Source organism: Canis lupus, chromosome 16 (genome assembly GCF_003254725.2).
Source record: "Canis lupus dingo isolate Sandy chromosome 16, ASM325472v2, whole genome shotgun sequence".
Taxonomy (NCBI): Eukaryota; Metazoa; Chordata; class Mammalia; order Carnivora; family Canidae; genus Canis; species Canis lupus.
Genome location: NC_064258.1, coordinates 42,413,016 through 42,433,056, shown reverse-complemented (window position 1 = coordinate 42,433,056; position 20,041 = coordinate 42,413,016). Strand labels below are relative to the sequence as shown.

The 20,041-nt window shown below is 35.2% G+C and overlaps 1 protein-coding gene across 18 annotated transcripts in view; it reads left to right on the top strand.

Annotated features, from left to right (window-relative positions):
* FRG1 (FSHD region gene 1) overlaps positions 1 to 18,324 on the top strand; it is a 61,145-nt gene extending 42,821 nt beyond the window's left edge. For 10 of the 18 annotated variants that reach the window (XM_049095011.1, XM_049095013.1, XM_049095014.1 and 7 more), the window contains 8 exons: positions 930 to 1,000; positions 6,623 to 6,748; positions 7,524 to 7,581; positions 9,487 to 9,601; positions 13,613 to 13,717; positions 16,056 to 16,147; positions 16,860 to 16,970; positions 18,195 to 18,324. In XM_049095011.1, coding sequence (XP_048950968.1) covers positions 930 to 1,000; positions 6,623 to 6,748; positions 7,524 to 7,581; positions 9,487 to 9,601; positions 13,613 to 13,717; positions 16,056 to 16,147; positions 16,860 to 16,970; positions 18,195 to 18,231 — 715 coding nt within the window. In that variant the 3' untranslated portion in view covers positions 18,232 to 18,324. Of the gene's footprint in view, positions 1 to 929; positions 1,001 to 6,622; positions 6,749 to 7,523; positions 7,582 to 9,486; positions 9,602 to 13,612; positions 13,718 to 15,522; positions 15,636 to 16,055; positions 16,148 to 16,859; positions 16,971 to 18,194 lie in introns of those variants that run through there. The other 8 variants (XM_049095009.1, XM_049095006.1, XM_049095010.1 and 5 more) reach the window with 2 other exon arrangements.
* The last annotated feature ends 1,717 nt before the right edge of the window (positions 18,325 to 20,041 follow it).

Genomic DNA, 20,041 nt, shown 5'->3' with positions numbered 1-20,041 from the left:
TACATATAAAATTCACCCTATAAAGCACAGTTCTGTGGGTTTTAGTGTTTAGTCCACAAAGTTCCCCACTGTCATGTTGTCCAACATTTTCATGGTCTGGGAAGGAAACCCCATAATCCTTAGTAGTCCCTCTCCAGTCCACTCTTCCCTCATGCCCGCAACCACTAATATACTTTCTCTCTGTTATCAGTTTGCCTGTTCTGAATATTTCCTATAAATGGAGTCATGCAATATGCGGTCTCTTGTATCTGGCTTCATCCATGTCTAGCATGTATCAGTATCCTTATTTTTATGGCTGAATAATATTCCATTGTATGGATATAACACATTTTGTTTATCCTTTCACCCGTTGAAGGACATCTGGGGTATTTCCACTTTTTGGCTATTAGGAATCATGCTGTTACGAATTTCTTAGAAAATTTTTGTGTGGATGTGTGTTCTCATTTCTCTTGGGTATATACCTAGCAGTACATAGGTTAGGTCATATGATAACTCTGTTTAACTTTTTGAAGAACCCCAAACTATTTCCTAAAGCAGCTGTACCACTTTTCATTTTCACCAGCAACATAGGAAGATTCACATTCACCCTTAATCCTCGCAGTAACCTTAAGAGCATAAATTATTATCCTCATGTTATAGATGAGAAGCTGACAGTGATTAAGAAATGTTCCAAAAGTCGCAGAGCTAAGAAATAACAAGATTAAAAAGGCAGTCCTCCAGAGCCTGTTCTCTTAACTATAATACAATACATACAGGATCAGAACTGACTGCTCAGTATTAGAAGGAAGAGAACATATCGGTGTAGATAAGTGTGAATCAATAATTCATAAATCTGTGTACAGCTTAAAAGAGGCTTGTAAGATTCCATCTTAGATGTTTAACATCAAATCAATATTTCTAAACTTATCTATATAAATTCTCTCCTACAGTAAGAAGAAAAAGAGCAAAGAGAAGAAGAGAAAAAGAGAAGAAGATGAAGAAACTCAACTTGATATTGTTGGTAAGTTTTCCATACTTTATTCTGGGAAAAGTTAATACTGCTGAGATGCCTTTAAAAATATTTTCCTAGTGGGACGTCTCGATGGCTCAGCAGCTGAGCGTCTGCCTTTGGCTCCGGGAGTGATCCCGGGGTCCGATACAGTTCTGAGTCTTTGCTCCTAGTCTATGGTTTAACTTTTCATTTTATTAAATGGTATTTTTCTTAAAGCAAAAGTTTAAAAAATTGAAAAAAATTTTTCAATTATAATTTTTCAACTATAAGTTTTTTTTTAAGATTTTATTTATTTATTCATGACAGACACAGAGAGAGAGGCAGAAACACAGGCAGAGGGAGAAGCAGGCTTCACCCAAGTGTCCCAGAAGTTTTTAGTTTTTATAAGATTCCATTTATTACTATTTTTCTGTTACATTACCATCTTATATCTTCAGTCTAAGAAGTTGTTGCTTACCCCAAGGTCATGAAGAAATTCTTCCACGTTTTCTTTATGAGGCTTCAGTTTTAGTTTCTCATTAGATCTATGATCTATCGTGGTTTATGTATACAATGGAATATTGCTCAGCCATTAGAAACGACAAATACCCACCATTTGCTTCAACGTGGATGGAACTGGAGGGTATTATGCTGAGTGAAGTAAGTCAGTCGGAGAAGGACAAACATTGTATGTTCTCTTTCATTTGGGGAATATAATTAATAGTGAAAGGGAATATAAGGGAAGGGAGAAGAAATGTGTGGGAAATATCAGAAAGGGAGACAGAACGTAAAGACTGCTAACTCTGGGAAACGAACTAGGGGTGGTGGAAGGGGAGGAGGGTGGGGGGTGGGGGTGAATGGGTGACGGGCACTGAGGGGGGCACTTGACGGGATGAGCACTGGGTGTTATTCTGTATGTTGGTAGACTGAACACCAATAAAAAATAAATTTATTTTAAAAAAAGATCTATGATCTATCTCATTAATTTTTAGTCTTGTGTGAATTAGGGATCAAAGTTCTTTTTTTCATTCTTTCATATTGATAACCAGTTGTTGTAGCACCACTGTTGAATAGACTTTCCTTTCTCCATTAAACTGCCTTAATACGTTTGTCAAAAATCATTTGACTTTATATGTGCTGATATATTTTTGGACTTTGTTCCATTGATTTGTCTGTTCTGTTGATATATTTGTCTTGATTACTGTCCCTTCGCAAGTTTTTGAAATCAGGAGGTCTTCAAGGTTCATCCATGTTACAGCATGTGTCAGTCTTCCTTTTAAGACTGATATTCCAGGCAGCCCAGGTGGCTCTGGGGTTGAGCACCTGCCTTTGGCCCAGGGCGTGACCCTGGAGACCCGGGATCGAGTCCCACATCGGGCTCCCTGCATGGAGCCTGCTTCTCCCTCTGCCTGTGTCTCTGCCTCTCTCTCTCTCTCTCTCTCTCTCTCTCTGTCTAATGAATAAATAAATAAAATCTTTAAAAAAAGAAAAAAAAAAAAAGACTGATACTCCATTGTGTATATACTGCATTTATCCATTCATATTTCAATGAACACATGAGTGACTTCCACTTTTTGCCTATTGTGGATAATTCTGCGAGGAATATGGGTGTACAGATATCTCTTCAAGACTTTGGTTTCAGTTCTTTTGGGCATGTACCTAGAAGTGGAATTGCTGGATCATGACAGTAATGCCATTTTTAATTTTGTGAGAAACCACCATACTGTTTTGCATAGTTGCATTTTATATTTCCACCAGCAGTGCACAGGGTTTCAATTTTTCCGTATCCTCACCAACATTTGTTATTTCTGGTTCTCTGATAATAGCCATCCTAGTGGGTATGAAATGGTATCTCATTATGGTTTCAGTTTGCATTTCTTCAATGATTAGCAATATTGAGCAATTCTCATTGGCCATTTCTGTATTTTCTTTGGAGAAATATCTATTCAAATCCTTTACCTGTTTTTTGAAGTGGGTTGTTTTGTTGCTCTTGTTGAGTTTTAAGAGTTGTTCATGTATTCTGGATGTTAATCTCTTGTCAGATATATGATTTACAAATGTTTCCTACCATTCTCAAAATTGTCTTTTTACTCTCTTGATAGTGTCCGGTGGTGCAGTTTTTTGTTTTTTTTTTTTTTTCTTATTTTTTTATTTTTAGAGAGGGTGACAGAGGCAGGGGAGGGGCAGAGGGAGAAGGAGAGAGAGAATCTTAAGATTCTCAGGGCTCGATTCCACAACCCTAAGATCACTACCTGAACCATCCAGGTGCCCCAAAAGTTTTTCATTTCGATGAGTTCATTTTGTCTAATTTTTCTTTTGTTATTTTCACCTTTGGTGTCACATCCAAGAAATGATTAACAAGAATGTAAAAGACCTGTACATTGAAAAATATGACATGGATAAAAGAAGTTGAAGAAGATACATATAAATGGAAAGATAGTCCATGCTTGTGGATCAGAAGAATTAAATTATTAAAAATCTCATTATCTCAAAGCAATCTATAGATTCAGTGCAATCTCTATCAAAATTCCGAAGGCATTTTTCACAAATAATGAACAAAGAGTCCTAAAATTTGTAAGGAACCACAAAAGACTCCAGATAGCTGGTAATCTTTTTTTTTTTTATTTTTATTTATTTATTTTTTTTTTTATTTATGATAGTCACAGAGAGAGAGAGAGGCAGAATCACAGGCAGAGGGAGAAGCAGGCTCCATGCACCGGGAGCCCGATGTGGGATTCGATCCCGGGTCTCCAGGATCGCGCCCTGGGCCAAAGGCAGGCGCCAAACCGCTGCGCCACCCAGGGATCCCCGATAGCTGGTAATCTTAAGAAAGAAGAACAAGGCTGGAGACACCAGACTTCCTGATTTCAAACTATGTTACAAAAATATACTAATCAAAACAGGTTTGTCTTAGCATAAAAACAATATGTAGATCAGTAGAACAGAACAAAAAGCCTAGCTATAAACTGATGCGGTAAACATAGGAATGCATCTATTCAAATTAGTGTTTTCATTTTCTCTGGGTTAATATCCAGTAGTGGAATTACTGGATCATGTGGTAATTCTATTTTTAATTTTGTGAGGAAACTCCATACTATTTTCCATAGTCTGCACCAATTTGCATTTCCACCAACAGTGCACAAGGGTTCCTTTTTCTCCACAGCTTCACCAACACTTGTTACTTCTTGTCCGTTTTATTTTAGCCATTCTAACAGTTGTAAGGCAATATTGAGGTTTTAATTTGCATTTTCCTGATTATTAATAATGTTAATAAGCATTTTTTGTGTCTGTTGGTCATATTTATGTCTTACTTAGAAAAATTTCTACTCACATCCTCAGCCCATTTTTTAATTGGATTATTTGGGAGGTTTGTGGTGTTACGTTGTATAAATTCTTTGTATTGTTTGGATACAACAATCCCTTATTGGAGGTATCATTTGCAACTAGCTTCTCCCATTCAGTAGATTGTCTTTTTGTTTTGTCAGTGGTTTCCTTCACTATGCAAAAGCTTTTTATTTGGTGAAATCTCAGTAATTTAATTTTGTTTTCTTTGCCAGAGGAGACATACTAAGAAAAATATTTCCATGGCTGATGTCAAAGAATCAGGAAGGATACTGTATATGTTTGCTTATAGAAATTTTTTGGATTCAGGTCTCACATTTAGGTCTTTAATCTATTTTGTGTTTATCTTTGTATATGGTGTAAGAAAATGGTCCAGTTTTCCCAGCACCATTTGTTGAAGATTGTTTTTTTCCCATTCTGTATTCTTGCCTTCTTTGTCATAAATTAATTTCCCATAAAAGTGTAGGTTTGGTGCCTGGGTGGCTCAGTAGGTTAATTGTCTACCTTTGATTCAGGTCATGATCTTGGGGTCCTGGAATCAAGTTCTACTTCAGGCTCCCTGCTCAGCGAGTAGTCAGCATCCCCCTTTCTCATTGACCCTCCCCCACTTGTGTTCTCTTTCTTATGCTTTCTCTGTCTCTCTCTCTCAAATCTTTAAAAAAAAAAAGTGTGGGTTTATTTCTGGACATTCTATTCCAATAACTTATATATCTGTATTTATGCCAGTACCATAATGTTTTTATTACTACAGCAATATAGTATTTCTTGAAATCTTGGATTCTTTTCCAAGATTTCTTTGGCTATTTGAGATCTTTTGTGGTTCCATACAAATTTTAGGATTATTCTAGTTCTATTTAAAATGCTCTTGGTATTTTGACAGGGATTGTATTGAATGTGCAGCATGAGTAGGTGGATGGGTGAAATAGTTGAAGGGGAATTAAGAATACACTTATCTTGATGAACACTGAGAAATGTATAGAATTGCTGAGGTATATGCATATGAAACTAACATAACAAAGTATATGAATTATACTTGAATTAAAAATGAATTTTTAAAAAGAAACCCGTTTATTTTCGTGTACATAGAGTACACAATTTCTGCTCATTTTGTTGCTGATCCAAAGTCATGATTAGGAATACTGTGTTAGGGTGCACCTGGGTGGCTCAGTCAGTTAAGTGTCTGCCTGTGTCTCAGGTCATGATCCCAGGGTCCTGGGATCAAGCTCTGCACTGAGTTCCCTGCTCAGTGGGGAGTCTGCTTCTCCATCTCCCTCTGCTTTCCACTCCCCCTACTTATGTTTTGTCTTTCTGTCAAATAAATAAAATCTTTTTAAATAACAATACTGTGCTAGACCACAAAAAGAAAGAAAAAGAAAGAAAGAAAGAAAGAAAGCAAGCAAGCAAGCAAGCAAGCAAGCTTGCCATTTGCCAGGAGATGGCGCTAGAGAGCATTTTGCTAAGTGAAATAAATCAGAGAAAAAATACCATATGATTTCATTTGTATGTGGAATTCAGAAAACAAAACAGATGAACATAGGGGAAAAAAGAGAGGAAGGGAGGGGCCAAACCAGAAAACAGACTCTTGACTATAGAGAATAAACTGAGGGTTGTTGGAGGGGAGGTGGCTGGGAGGATGGGTTAAATGGGTGACCGGTATTAAAAAGGCCCTTGCTGTGATGAGTAGAGTGATGGATCACTAAATTCTGTACCTGAAACTAATATTACACTGTATGTTAACTAACTGGAATCTAAATAAAAACTTGACCAATAAAAATTATTTTATTTGAAAAAAAACAATAAAAATTATTTTATTAAAAAATAAATAAACAAATAAATAAATAAAAACTTGAAAAAAATACTGTGCTAGAAAGTCTTTCTGGAAGAATATGTGAGAAATACATTATAGTAGTCATTGCCTTTGGAAGGCAGTCATGGATGACTGAGGCAATGGATGAAAGAGACTGTTTTCTATCGTTTTGTGCCTTCACATGCACTGCTATTTTACATTTTAAAAAGAATGTAATCTTGATTGTGGTCTCCTACATCTATACATGAAATGAGTGAGTATATGTAAAACTAATGAAGTGTGATGAGGTTCATAGTTTGAATAAAGGGTAGTTTCTTGGTTTTAATATTGTACTATAGTTATGTAAGATGTTACGACTGGGAGAAATGAGTAAAGGGTATAAGAGATGTCTCTGTATTGTTTCTTATAACTGCAAAATAAAAGTTTTTAAAAATAAGTGATGACAACAAGAACAACAAATAAGAACCTTGTGTCAAATCTAAAATTTTAATTTTGTTTTTTAGGAATCTGGTGGACAGTCACAAACTTTGGTGAAATTTCAGGAACCATAGCAATTGAAATGGATAAAGGAACCTATATACATGCACTTGATAATGGACTTTTTACATTGGGAGCTCCACATAAAGAAGGTTTGTGTCTAGTAGAAGCAATGGAAAGGAAAAGACCACTTAAACGTATATATTTTATGACATTCATTCACTTGGCCAAATCTAATCTCAAAGGAATAAATCCATTGCATTTACTCTTTCCTTTTTTCCTTCCTTAATATTTACCAGATACTAGCAAATCCCTCTTCCAGTGTAAGCATTTAAAAACATTCTGTATTCTTCCAGAAGAATATCAATGGAAATCAAAAACAACATGAACAATTGAAATTGAAAGGGAAACGTTGTTGTGTCAAAGATTTTATTCTTTTATTCTTTAGACCTTTTGTCAAAACTAACCTGGAGCATTATTAATAATTTGATTATTAATTATAATAATTGTTATTCTTCCTATCCCATCAGTATAAGCATTAATGAGATATAAAGTAATCAGAAGATAAAAAGCAGTATTTTTTTATTTGAATGTCCATCCCTTGAATAAGTTAAAGCATTTAGTTTTTTAAATAGTAAGTGCTTATTTGTCTACGTACTGAGTGCATTTTAAAACACAGGAAGAAAATATTTTATAAGTGAGCATCAAGCTGACCTACCTATTAAGTACGTAAAATTAACTCTGTAGTTATAAGAAGATAAGTAGATCTTGATACTCTAATCTGAATAGTATATTATGATTAAAGAAAAATATCACAATATTCTTATATTTAATTTTAAAAGAAAACGTTTTTTAAAGCTGAAGAAATTTTTACATTTATATTTATAACAAATGTCAAATTTATTTCAAAATGTTTTTCTCCTGTAGTTGATGAGGGCCCTAGTCCTCCAGAGCAGTTTACAGCTGTCAAATTGTCTGATTCTAGGTAAGTAAGTTGAACTATAATCACCTTTTAACTTAATTTTATTCACTGAAAAATTTCTATATGTAGCTAATTAAGTCCACACAGCAATTTTGATGTAAACAGCAAAACAGTCTTTTTGAAAATATATTTTGTGACATTTTAAAAATAAAGCACTTAGGGACGCCTGGCTGGCTTAACAGTTAAGTGTCTTTCTTTGGCTCAGGGTGTGATCCTGGAGTCCCAGGATGGAGTCCTACATCAGGCTCCCTGCGTGGAGCCTGCTTCTGTCTCTGCCTCTCTCTGTGTGTCTCTCATGAATAAATAAATAAAATCTTTTAAAAGATTAAAAATAAAACACTTATATATGCCATATTTTGGTATTATTAAATTTCATTTGCAGCAACTGTGTTTTTGAAAGAGAATGAAAGCTCCAAATAAAAGCATACACTATGATTTCTAGCAATACATAATCCTAGGCTAGAAAAGAAATGAGGATTAATAATGTCACAGACCAGATAAGACATAGGTTAGAAAGATCATGTAAAGAAAACCGACATAGGCAAAACCTGGTCTGGTGTTGCTGTGACACATGAACTCACTTGCTGTGATACATGAACTCACTTGTTTATCTCACAAGAGATAAACAGGAAGATATAAGAAGGGAATATTATTGAAACCAGAGAATGTTAGTCATGAAGACCAAAAGAATTTTTTACTCACTGTTTTTACAATTTTATAAGCTGACCTTTTTAATTATCACAGTGCAAAAGTACAGTATGATACTTTGGGTAGTGCATACAGAAATTGAATTTCAGTATTCTAGTAATTGGCTGCATCAACATGATGATTTGTTTTATACTGTAATTAACCTATAAATGAATATAAAATCAATCCCTTGGCATCACAAGGGATTGGTAAGCTAAAAGTTAAAAATCATATTTTATTTCATTAAAAAATCACATTGTCATTTCACTACTTTCTTTGAGTGGTAAGTATAGGAAACAGGCAATGAGTTTTTATTCTTTTTATGTATATACAGAATTCATAACATTGAAGAAAGCAGTAAGACATCAATATAAAAATGATTAAGAAGGTAACTTAAAAACTAAAAGGAAAGGAAGTACAAATGTCACTTACAATGGTTAAAGTATAAATTAAATAGGATGCTAGTTTTTCCTCTGATATTCTAATTTTGTCTAAAAAAGGAATGTTAATAGTTCTATGTAAAATGATGCTCTCGGGATCCCTGGGTGGCGCAGCGGTTTGGCGCCTGCCTTTGGCCCAGGGCGCGATCCTGGAAACCCGGGATCGAATCCCACGTCAGGCTCCCGGTGCATGGAGCCTGCTTCTCCCTCTGCCTGTGTCTCTGCCTCTCTCTCTCTCTGTGTGTGACTATCATAAATAAATAAAAATTTAAAAAAAAATAAAGCCTTTTAAAAAAAATAAAATGATGCTCTCCTAATTTGAGGTAAGAATATTGATACAGATTTTTTCTGGAGAGTGATCTGATAGCATATAATAGGAGTATGATATAAGTAAGATATAAAATTATAAGTATGAAATAAAGTTACATATATAGAACTACACTGTCCATTATGGTAGTCACTAGCCACATGTGGCTTTTGAAAATTTGGACTATGGCTAGTCTGGGTTTTGTTTTGTTTGTTTGTTTGTTTTTAGATTTTATTTTTATTTATTCATAGACACACAGGCAGAGGGAGAAGCAGGCTCCATGCAGGGAGCCCGACGTGGGACTCGATCCCGGGTCTCCAGGATCACACCGCAGGCTGCAGGCAGCGCCAAACCACTGTGCCACTGGGGGCTGCCCTAGTCTGGGTTTTTATATACACACACACACACACACACACATTATTTTTTTCTATATTTGATTTTCTTTCAGTTTTTAACATTTCTTTTTTGTTAAAGAATTGCTCTGAAATCTGGCTATGGAAAATACCTTGGTATTAATTCAGATGGACTTGTTGTGGGGCGGTCAGATGCAATCGGACCAAGAGAACAATGGGAACCAGTCTTTCAAGATGTAAGTGCTATTATTGTTCATAAAAGCTTCTTGTCAATATAAGATATGGTCTTTAACAGTCATAGCCTTAAAAAGTCTTGAAAAATAGTGCAACATAGCAAAAGAAATAATCATCAACAAAGTGAAAAGATAACTTATAGGACGAGAAAAAATATTTACAAACCATATTTCTGATGAGGCGTTAATATCCAAAATATATAAAGAGCTAATACAATAGCAAAAAACAAATAACCCAATTTAAAAATGAGCAAAAGACTTGACTAAACCTTTTTCCCCAGAGAAAATATATGAAAGGCCAATAGGTACATGAAAAGATGCTCAACATCACTAGTCATTAGGGAAATGCAAATCAAAAACACAGTAAGGTATCACTTCCTGCCTGTTAGAATAACCATCTTCTAAAGATGAGATAAATGCTGGGAGGATGTGGAGAAAAGGAAACCCTTGTGCTATGCTGGTGGGAATGAATGCAAACCGATGTAGCACTTCAGAAAACAGTATGGAAGTTCTTCAAAAAATTAAAAATAAAATTATAAGATCCAACAGTCCCACTTGTGTGAATATATCCAAAGGAAACAAAAAAACTAACTTGAAAAGATATCTGTACCCCCATGTTTGTATCAGTATTACTTAAAAGAGCCAAGATCTAGAAACAACCTAAGCATACATTGATAGATAAATGGATAAAGAAGTTGTGGTATATACATATGCAATGGAATATTATTCACCCATAAAGAGATGAGTAATTCTTGCCGTTTGTAATAACATGGATAGACCTTGCTAAGTGAAACAAGTCAGACAAAGAAAAACAAGTATGGTCTCACTTATATATGGAATCTTAAAAACTTCAGGATCCCTGGGTGGCGCAGCGGTTTGGCGCCTGCCTTTGGCCCAGGGCGCGATCCTGGAGACCCGGGATCGAATCCCACATCGGGCTCCCGGTGCATGGAGCCTGCTTCTCCCTCTGCCTGTGTCTCTGCGCCTCTCTCTCTCTCTGTGACTATCATAAATAAATAAAAAAAAAAAAATTTAAAAAAAAAAAAAAAAAAAAAAAAAAAAAAACTTCAGAAAAAGACATCAGACTTGGCGGTTGGTTACCGGAGTGTAGAGGGTGTTGGAAGTGGGAATTGGGGGAAGGAGGTGGTCAAAAGGTACAGTCTTCCAGTTAAAAGATAAATAAGTGCCAGGGAAATAATGTATAGCATGATTACTACAGCTAGCATGCTGTATGATATATAGAAAAGTTGTTTAGAGAGTAAATCCTTATTTCTCATCACAAGGAAAAAAATTGTTTTTTATGCTTTTAATTGTTAACTGCATGAGATGGATGCTAACTAAACTTACTGAGATAATCATTTCACAGTAAGTATTAAGCCAAACCATTATGCCTTACACCTTAAATTTATGAAGTGATTATGTCCAGTATATCTCAATAAAACGGGGAGAAGAAATAGTGCAACAAAAACAGCAGTAGTACTTCTGCCCATCCTCATTTTTGTATACCCTTGGTGCCTAGATTTGGGTCTTATTTTTCATTAAAGATCTAGGACTCCACAGAAAATAGCCAATTTTATGTCTTGGGGCAGGAAAACAGGACAGTTCAGGAATATCTTCTTAGCAGAAATTATGGGTACTTTCAAAAACATGGACTGTAGTAAGAGGACAATGGAGCAAGCTTAAGGGAATGGCCTCAGGACAATCTGCATAAAGTAATAAGTAATGATAATGTTCATTGAAATCAATTAGTCTCTAAATGTCTGCATTTATAGTAAAGCTCAAAGAGAAAAGCAAATAGTGTACAAAAAGATAATTTTAGTACAAAAAAGCATGAAGATAATACATTAATTTTTATTGATCTTATAAGTAGGCAGTTTGTAATAGATAGGTATTTTATTAAGTCTGTGTCTGTTGTTTCAGAATACAGAAGTTCCTTTTTCTATTGTGTAAACAGTAAAGATTGAACAAATATATACCAAAGCTAAACAGTCTCCTAAAAATAGATACTATATCAAGAACAGGAAGGATTTAAAAAAAAAAAAAAAAAGAACAGGAAGGACTGGTGGGCACCAACGGAAGAGGAGTTCAGTAATTTCACTGCATCAATGGGAATATGCAATAAGGAATTCAAAATAGGATCTAACAGTGTTTTCCAAGATGATAAATAAGCCAGCATTCCCCCCAAAAAAGGTAATTATTTAGATTTGTTCCCAGGATAAAATCTCTGGTACAGTAGCTTTCAAACTTTTCTGACCTCAGTCCAGTGAAAGAAACATTTTTACATTTCAGCCCAGTGTATTCATAGTATAACTGAAGCAAGAGTTGTACTTAATTCCTATTTATCTATATGTTGTGCCCTTCAGCATTTTCTGTTCTCTTTACCTCTTCTTTCTTTGTATGTTTTTTTTCCAATACTGGTCAGGACCCACTAAATTGATTTCATGAACTACTGATGGGTTGCAACCCCTTCTAGGTGACCCTACTAATATAATGAGGTGCTTCTAATAAAAATTTTTAGCAATGGAAAAGGCCAGTTTATTGTAAGGCCAAGATGATGATAAGTTAAATACCAACACTCATACTGAATGTTAGGGAAGTTCATTTCCCTTTATTTTTAGGAAAGACACTAAATTTTTAAAATTTAAATGAAAGAGACACTTAAAAGTCTCTGATGAAACAAAAACTTGATTGCTAAGAGGGCCTTGACTGAAAGGTCACAAGCATGGGCTTATATTACATTGGACCATACAACCATATCTGGCCTACCAAGCATCATCTAGATAGTAGAAAACCCAGCTCTGGCCACCTTGTATAATAAATCAAATCCTTAAAAAAAAAAAAAATCCTTGTTGTTAGCCCTTTTGTAACTGGGTGTGATATAAAGTTATTAATACATTTTGTAATGATTGTATTTGTAAATATCTTGTCTGATGTTTAAGGTATTCAAAGTTTTCCAAAAGAGTCATTTATGTCATAATTTAGGTTTATATTTGTTAAGGGAATTTAATTACTCGAATGTGTAATCTACCTTTAGACACACAAGAAAATTAGTTTTCAAGTTTGCCAATTAGAATCAGTATAACATAGGGACACCTGGGTGGCTCAGTGATTGAGCCTCTACCTTCAGCTCAGGACGTGATCCCGGGGTCCTGGGATCAAGGTCCACATCAGGCTCCCCACAAGAAGCCTGTTTCTCCCCTCTGCCTGTGTCTCTGCCTCTCTGTGTCTCTCATGAATAAATAAAATCTTTAAAAAAAAAAAAAAAGAATCAGTATAACACAATGAGCATTGAACAACTAAAACTAGTATGAATATTTCTGTCCACATAAAAAGTCCCTCTGACATTTTTTTTTAATTATTTATTTATTTAGCTGGCAGCACAAGCAGGGGGAGTGGCAGGCAGAGGCAGAGGCAGAGGGAGAGGAAGAAGCAGGCTCCTAGCTGAACAGGGAGCCCAGTGGGGGACTCCATCCCAGGACTCTGGGATCATGACCTGAGCTGAAGGCAAATGCTTAGCTGAGCCTTCCAGGCATTCCTGACATCAGTTCTTAAAGTTCTGAGCAGTAAATTCAAAAGCACCAAAAACTAGCTCTCATATACATTTTTATATTTTCTAATTAATGAAGACAATCTTACTGAAAACAATTTTTGAGTAAATTACTGTGCATTATATATTTTTTTATTGTCTTAAAAGCTAATTATTTTTCAAGCAGATCTAAGTTATATCCTCAATAGGTCTCTAAGGCCAAAGGAAACAGTTCTACTTCACCTAGTTAGAATTCAGTCCTACTAATAGAATATACTAATAATATTTACTGGGTTATCTTTCAGTAGTAAGATTAAAGGTGATTTTGGTTTTCTTTTCTGTATAATTTTTTTCTGTGTTTTCTCCAAATTATTAATGATTGCTTTTAGAGTTGGGGGTAAGAGGAGGAATTAATTTCATTCTCAAGGCTTAAGAATTCTCTTGCAGGTATTCTTGTAACTTTCTTATTGTTACTTTGTTTTATATAGGGGAAAATGGCTTTATTGGCCTCAAATAGCTGCTTCATTAGATGCAATGAAGCAGGTGATATAGAAGCAAAAAGTAAAACAGCAGGAGAAGAAGAAATGATAAAGGTAATCATCACATTTTTCTATAGACTGATATATGTCACGTACATGATGTCTCATATAATGCTCTATCTTTAAAGTGTTGGAATATTCATTTACTATCACTTTAAAGATGTAATGCACAGTTTTTTATACTATTCTCCAAATAAGCTTTATTATAAAAAGTTTAATTATAAGTCCTATAAATGTTGGCTTGTTTGTACTACGTGGTAGAGAAATTATAACATCTTGCCTCTATATATTAGTGTCTTTTTCTGAGTAGTTCCACATGCTTTTTTAGGCCTATTTTTTTCTCTTGCTTGCATTTTAAAATATAATTTTTAAGTAGATATGTTCACATGGTTCAAAATTTTAAAAATACAAGCATATAAAGAGATAACTCCTTCCTATAGCCTATTAGTTTCTTAATAAAAACGTTTATAATTTTCTGCTTTTTTACAATAAAGTTAAGCTCCTGCATATAGTCCTTTACACTTTGGGTTTTTTTCCTTAACATTGTTCTCTGGGAGATTTTCCCTTATCACTATGTAGAAATTTTTTCTCTTTTTTAACAGCTACATAATATTCTATTTTAGGGACATACTGTAATTTATTTAATCAGTTCTTCATAAATGCAAATTTAGGTTAGTTCCAATCTTTTACTCATACAAGCAGTGCTGTAACACCCAGCTTTGAATATGCATCATTCTGTAGGTGTGCAGTTATATCTGAGGATGAATTACAAGGTGTATAAAAAGTGTTAAATCATAAGATTTTTTTTAATTACGTTAAAAAAAAAACCACCAACAACACACAAACCAGGACAGAAGCCTGTAGCTTCAGGCACTCAGCTGAATGTGACATGTACTGCCTTCTTGAATCTTCAGAAAGTTCCTGTGAGGTACCTATTATCTTTTTTTTTTTTTTTTTTAATTTTTATTTATTTATGATAGTCACAGAGAGAGAGAGAGAGAGAGAGAGAGAGAGAGGCAGAGACACAGGCAGAGGGAGAAGCAGGCTCCATGCAATGGGAGCCTGACGTGGGACTCGATCCCGGGTCTCCAGAATCGTGCCCTGGGCCAAAGGCAGGCGCCAAACCACTGCGCCACCCAGGGATCCCGGTACCTATTATCTTAACATAACCAATGAAGAGAGAGCCTTTGAGCCTCCTTATATCCTCACGTGTTAAGATCAGTTATGAAACCCACACAGCTAAATATGATAGAGTCAGGATGTGTATGTAGGCCGAGCTGACTGAAATCTATTCTGACATTCCATATCATACTCCCTCTCAAGAAACAGGTTATTAGAAAATGCTGGTGGATTTCTCACTTACCTAAAAGTATGGTTTTTTAAAACAATGCAAATAAAGTATAGTGCTTTGCACATCTATGGGGAAAAAACAAAATATTGTGCTGTATTTAATTACAACTGTTTTTATATGAAGTATCTGTCACATTTTCCCGGACCTGTTTCGTTAGTCAAGTACCTGGAAGTTCTGAGCAGCGATAATCTAGAACTCCTTCCACCTATGTTTTACTTCATAGGCTCTGCTAGTCTGTATCAGCCATTCCACCTTTATAGCCTAACCTTATCCATCAGGACACATTCCCTCCTGCCAAAAGTAGTATTGTCACAGCTCCTGGCCAGTAATCTTCCCAGGTCTCCTAGGATCCTGCTAACCAAACCTGTCACACATATAGCACTGGTTGGACTCTTAGCCACAAAGATCACTTTGGAGATGTAAATACTTAGAAATGTAAGTCCAGTCCTTTGGATTGCAAATTGCCAGTTCCTCTGACCTGAATTCTGTTCTCTCTTGTCCCACTCAGTGGATCCTAATTGCTATATCAATTTATGGAATTGTGACAATAAATATCTGTCACAACTTAGGAGGATATAAGGAAGATTTAAAAGGAGTGAATTCCAATTAAGTAAAAGTAAGGTGTGTCATGTTTAAGGTTTTAATGGATTTGGGAATAGCTATGCAAAGTAAAATAGCTACTATCTTAAACTTTCAGTGTTATAAAATAAATACTATAGGGATAATTTGAATATTTACTTTGTGGCCAAAATTAATTGAATTATTGTCTGATTGCTCAGCAGGATCTAATCTATAAAATGTTCTTCAAATAATTTTGTCTTTTGTGTTTGATGCAAAGGTTCTAGAGGAACATAATAACGATTTTTAATTTTATATGTAAATAAAAACATCGAGAACCTGTCTTTTTCTGAATCCAATTGCTAAGTTGATTGTTGTCTTCATTTGCATTAAGAAATCATCTAGGGGGTTCTCATGAAATAAATAAAGTGGGGAAAGGGAAGATACATGTATAACCTTTTGGTTTGCATCTCCACTGTCCAGATTAGATCATGTGCTGAAAGAGAAACTAAGAAAAAAGATGATATTCCAGAAGAAGACAAAGGAAACGTTAAACAGTGTGAAATCAATTATGTGTACGTATTCTTTTCCTTTTAGACCTTTCAGATTTGGCAGTGAAGTACTTCTCAAGACACATAAAATATGTGAAGGACAAGAGGCAGCATAAAATAGACTCTAGGACAAAGAACTAAGCTGAATGCTTTTCTTTTCTCAAAGCTTCAGGTTTCCTAATTGCCTTGCTAGATTTCAAAGCTAAAGTTCGGGATCCCTGGGTGGCGCAGCGGTTTGGCGCCTGCCTTTGGCCCAGGGCGTGATCCTGGAGACCCGGGATCGAGTCCCACATCGGGCTCCGGGTGCATGGAGCCTGCTTCTCCCTCTGCCTCTCTCTCTCTCTCACTATCATAAATAAATAAAATAAAAAAAAAAAAAAAAAAAAAATTCAAAGCTAAAGTTCACTTGGATTAGTCTTTTCTCCCTATTCATTAATAAAATGACTATAGCTTATCAGTATATAATGCCAACCAAATGTTGTTCCATAGATAGGATTCAGGGTCTCCAGCTAACATGCGTTAGTGGAAATGGGGCTTTGTAGAGCTGCCCAAAAAGCTGTCCTCTTCATGGAGGAGCACTAAGGTCATCTTTGCAGTTGAAAAGCTGTATGTTTTTAAATAAATACAATTATTTTTTTTAAGTAAACAAGAGAGTTTAAAAGTATTTGTAAGTTTATGAATAAATATGTATAATCAAAGTTTGAGATGATTTTTAAGAAAGGCATTTTCTTAACAGAAAGAAATTTCAGAGTTTCCAAGACCACAAACTTAAAATAAGTAAAGAAGACAGTAAAATTCTCAAAAAGGCCCGGAAAGATGGATTTTTGCATGAAACACTTCTGGACAGGTAGGTATATTTTTATTTATTTCCAACTATATTCAGTATCCAGTAGAAATGGTATATATATATAACCAGTGTTCTTTTTCAATTATTACAGTTCTTAAATTTTTGTCTTCTAATTTGTGAACATAGTAATGTTACCTAAAAAGGACATCATAAGTCTGGGAAAAGATCACCCAAGAAAGAATATCTAAAATTAGCCAGATTCCAAAAACTTAAATATTTTGTTATAAAACATTCAGGTTTAACTGAAACTCCTTCATAAATTTATTTAACATTACCTTTCTATAACTATTAGAATCAGGGCTAGAAAGAAATAGTTTCATTCCAAAATTCAGTGGGTTCTAGTTAGAATAGTACAGGTTCCTAAAAATGAGATAAAAACATCAGTTTAAAAATGACTAAGTATAAAATGAAATAAAATTGAACCACTTTTATTAAGTTGAATTTAGAAGTATGCAGGATATTTATCACAGCACATTATTAATCTATATCTAATACTATTTTTATTTAGGTAAGTAATGTCCTAGATTTATAACATAAAAAAGTGGGTAGAGGGGGTTAGCTGTAACTTTATAAACATAAATCAAATAAGTGCCAGATTGAAAGAGAATTTGGTAATCTGCCACTCCTTCAAGCCCTATGTTGCAAAATCAGTCTTAAAATATGTCTTCACTCTACTTGATAAAGATAATGCTTCATCCTATTTTCCTATTATCTAGTTGATCAAGTTGTTACCGGAAGTTAGTGATACAAGAATTTTTCCTGCTGAGCAAAGCATGTATATAGTTTTAAGAAATCAAGAATAGAATGTAAAAAAAAGATCAAGATATGGATGCAAAAGAAATAAGGTCTATGTCTTGTAACTTTTACCACTCATGAAAATAGAACATTGCCACCCTGTTAAATAGAAGTTTAGGTCTTACTTAAATTCAGAGGTCATTAAAATTGCTACTGTGGATTGAAAAAGCTCTTAGGCAACATTTCTTAAAGATTAGGACAGACTAAAAAAAAAAAAAAAAAAAAAAGATTAGGACAGACTAATAAAATGCATTTAGTATGAAACATAACATTGAAAAGTTAAATGCTAATTAAAGTATTTTAATATAAGTAGAATGGTAATATAATAATCAAAATTGAGTACACAATTTCTGAGTGTATGTATTTAGTAGTTGACTATATATATGGCTTGTTTTACATAATTTTTATCATTTGTCTTTGTTTAAACAGGAGAGCCAAATTGAAAGCTGATAGATACTGCAAATGACCAGAATTGTGTTTCTTCTCTTGTTTGTTTGTTTGTTTGTTTGTTTGTTTGTTTGTTTCTGAATAAAATAATCACTGGAAGTGTTTTTACAGAGCTCTTGGGCTGTTATGGATTTATTGCTGAACTAGTAGCTAGTTTAAACAAGATTAATCAAGTTTAATTGAGATTCCCCGTGGGTGTACTTTTTAGTTAACTGCAGTGTTTCACATGGAATTGAAAGAGAGTACACAACATGCCACAGAATTTTTTTTTTCTTTTCTAGAGTTTCTGTCATAAAGCATGAGATGCTACTCTATGAACTTTGTGTTTCTTGTGTAGCTTATGGAATCTCTTACTGCCTCACAGTCTTTATACCATTGATGCTTAATTGGGACCTTCAAAAGGAAGTTTGAAGCTCCCAATCTAGTCAACAGGGCTTTGATTGATTCTGCCTCCTAAATATTGCTCAACTCACACAAGCCAGACAGTTATCAGACAAAGTGGCTTGGGAAAAGATAAAGAAATCAGGTATTAGGTACTAGGATGGGAACAGGAAACATTACAAAAGAGCAAGTAGGCTCAGAACAGAGGATAAGAGTAAAATTGGGAAAATTCCCTACTTTGAGCAATTTAGCCACAATGTATCCGTATTTAATGCTTTTTTCCTCACCTGTGGAGGATGATGGGACAGGATAAGAACGGAGAACAGAGCTATTATAAAGGTTCAGATACTACATGTTGCTGAGGTCTTTTAGGCTGAAACACTTTCATTCCTCACCTGTGTCTCTCTGAATTCCTGAACATGGTATTCCAGATGTCATCCAACCCTATGAGTGTTCCAGAATCCAGGTTGTGTATCAAAGGCCTGGACTTCACCCTGGAAATTCTCAGAAGGACCAAGTCTGGCTGACTCATCCATATGTTTTTACAATTCCCCATTGATGATGTACAGCTAGGATTGAGACCTGACCTAAGGTGCCGGACCTGTCTAGTTCTCAGCCTTTATATTCTATTGGTCACCAGCTCTGGAGTTACATGACCCCTCTACAGCAAGGAAGCTAAGCTACCAATAGCAACCTTATAAAAGGGCTCTTGTTGTAAATCTAGTCCTAACTTGCCATTCCAATTCAAATACCTAGATATCTCCCCATTTTGTGTTCTTCTTCCTCTGATCCTTAGGTTAGGAACATGCTTACTACTCGGGTCCCCCAAAGCAGTGGTTCTCAACCAGGGGCTAATTTGCTTCTCAGAGGACATTTTGCAACGTTTGGAGACATTTTTGGTTGTCATAACTGGGGAGCGGGGTGGGGAATGCTACCAGCATCTACAGGGTTACAGACTAGGAATGCTGCTAAACATCCCACAGATCCCACAGTGTACAGGACAGCAGCCCCCCACAACAAAGAAATTCCCAGTCCAAGATGCTAATTGCCAAGTTTTTGACACATACCCTAGGACTTAGTCTGTTCCTTGCTTTTGCCAGCTCCCAACCCCTAAAAAATATAGTTCATATTTATATATGTAAGAATCAAAAAATAAAATAAAAATAAAAAATAAAGAATCACCTAGGGTACCTGTAGATTTTCAAGACCCACCCTTAAAGATGTCAGCTTAGCAAGTCTAGGATCGTGCCCTAGAATTGACATTTTAACCAGCATTCCAGGTAATTCTGAGGCAACTGATCTGCACTATACTTTGAGAAACACTACTCTCAAGAGATTGAAATCTTGCCTCCGACAATAGCTCAGAACCTGAGACCATCTGCCAGCTGACTGATTTCCCTGGAACAAGCATTCTGTCTGCCTCAATTGCTGAATATTATGCATTCCTG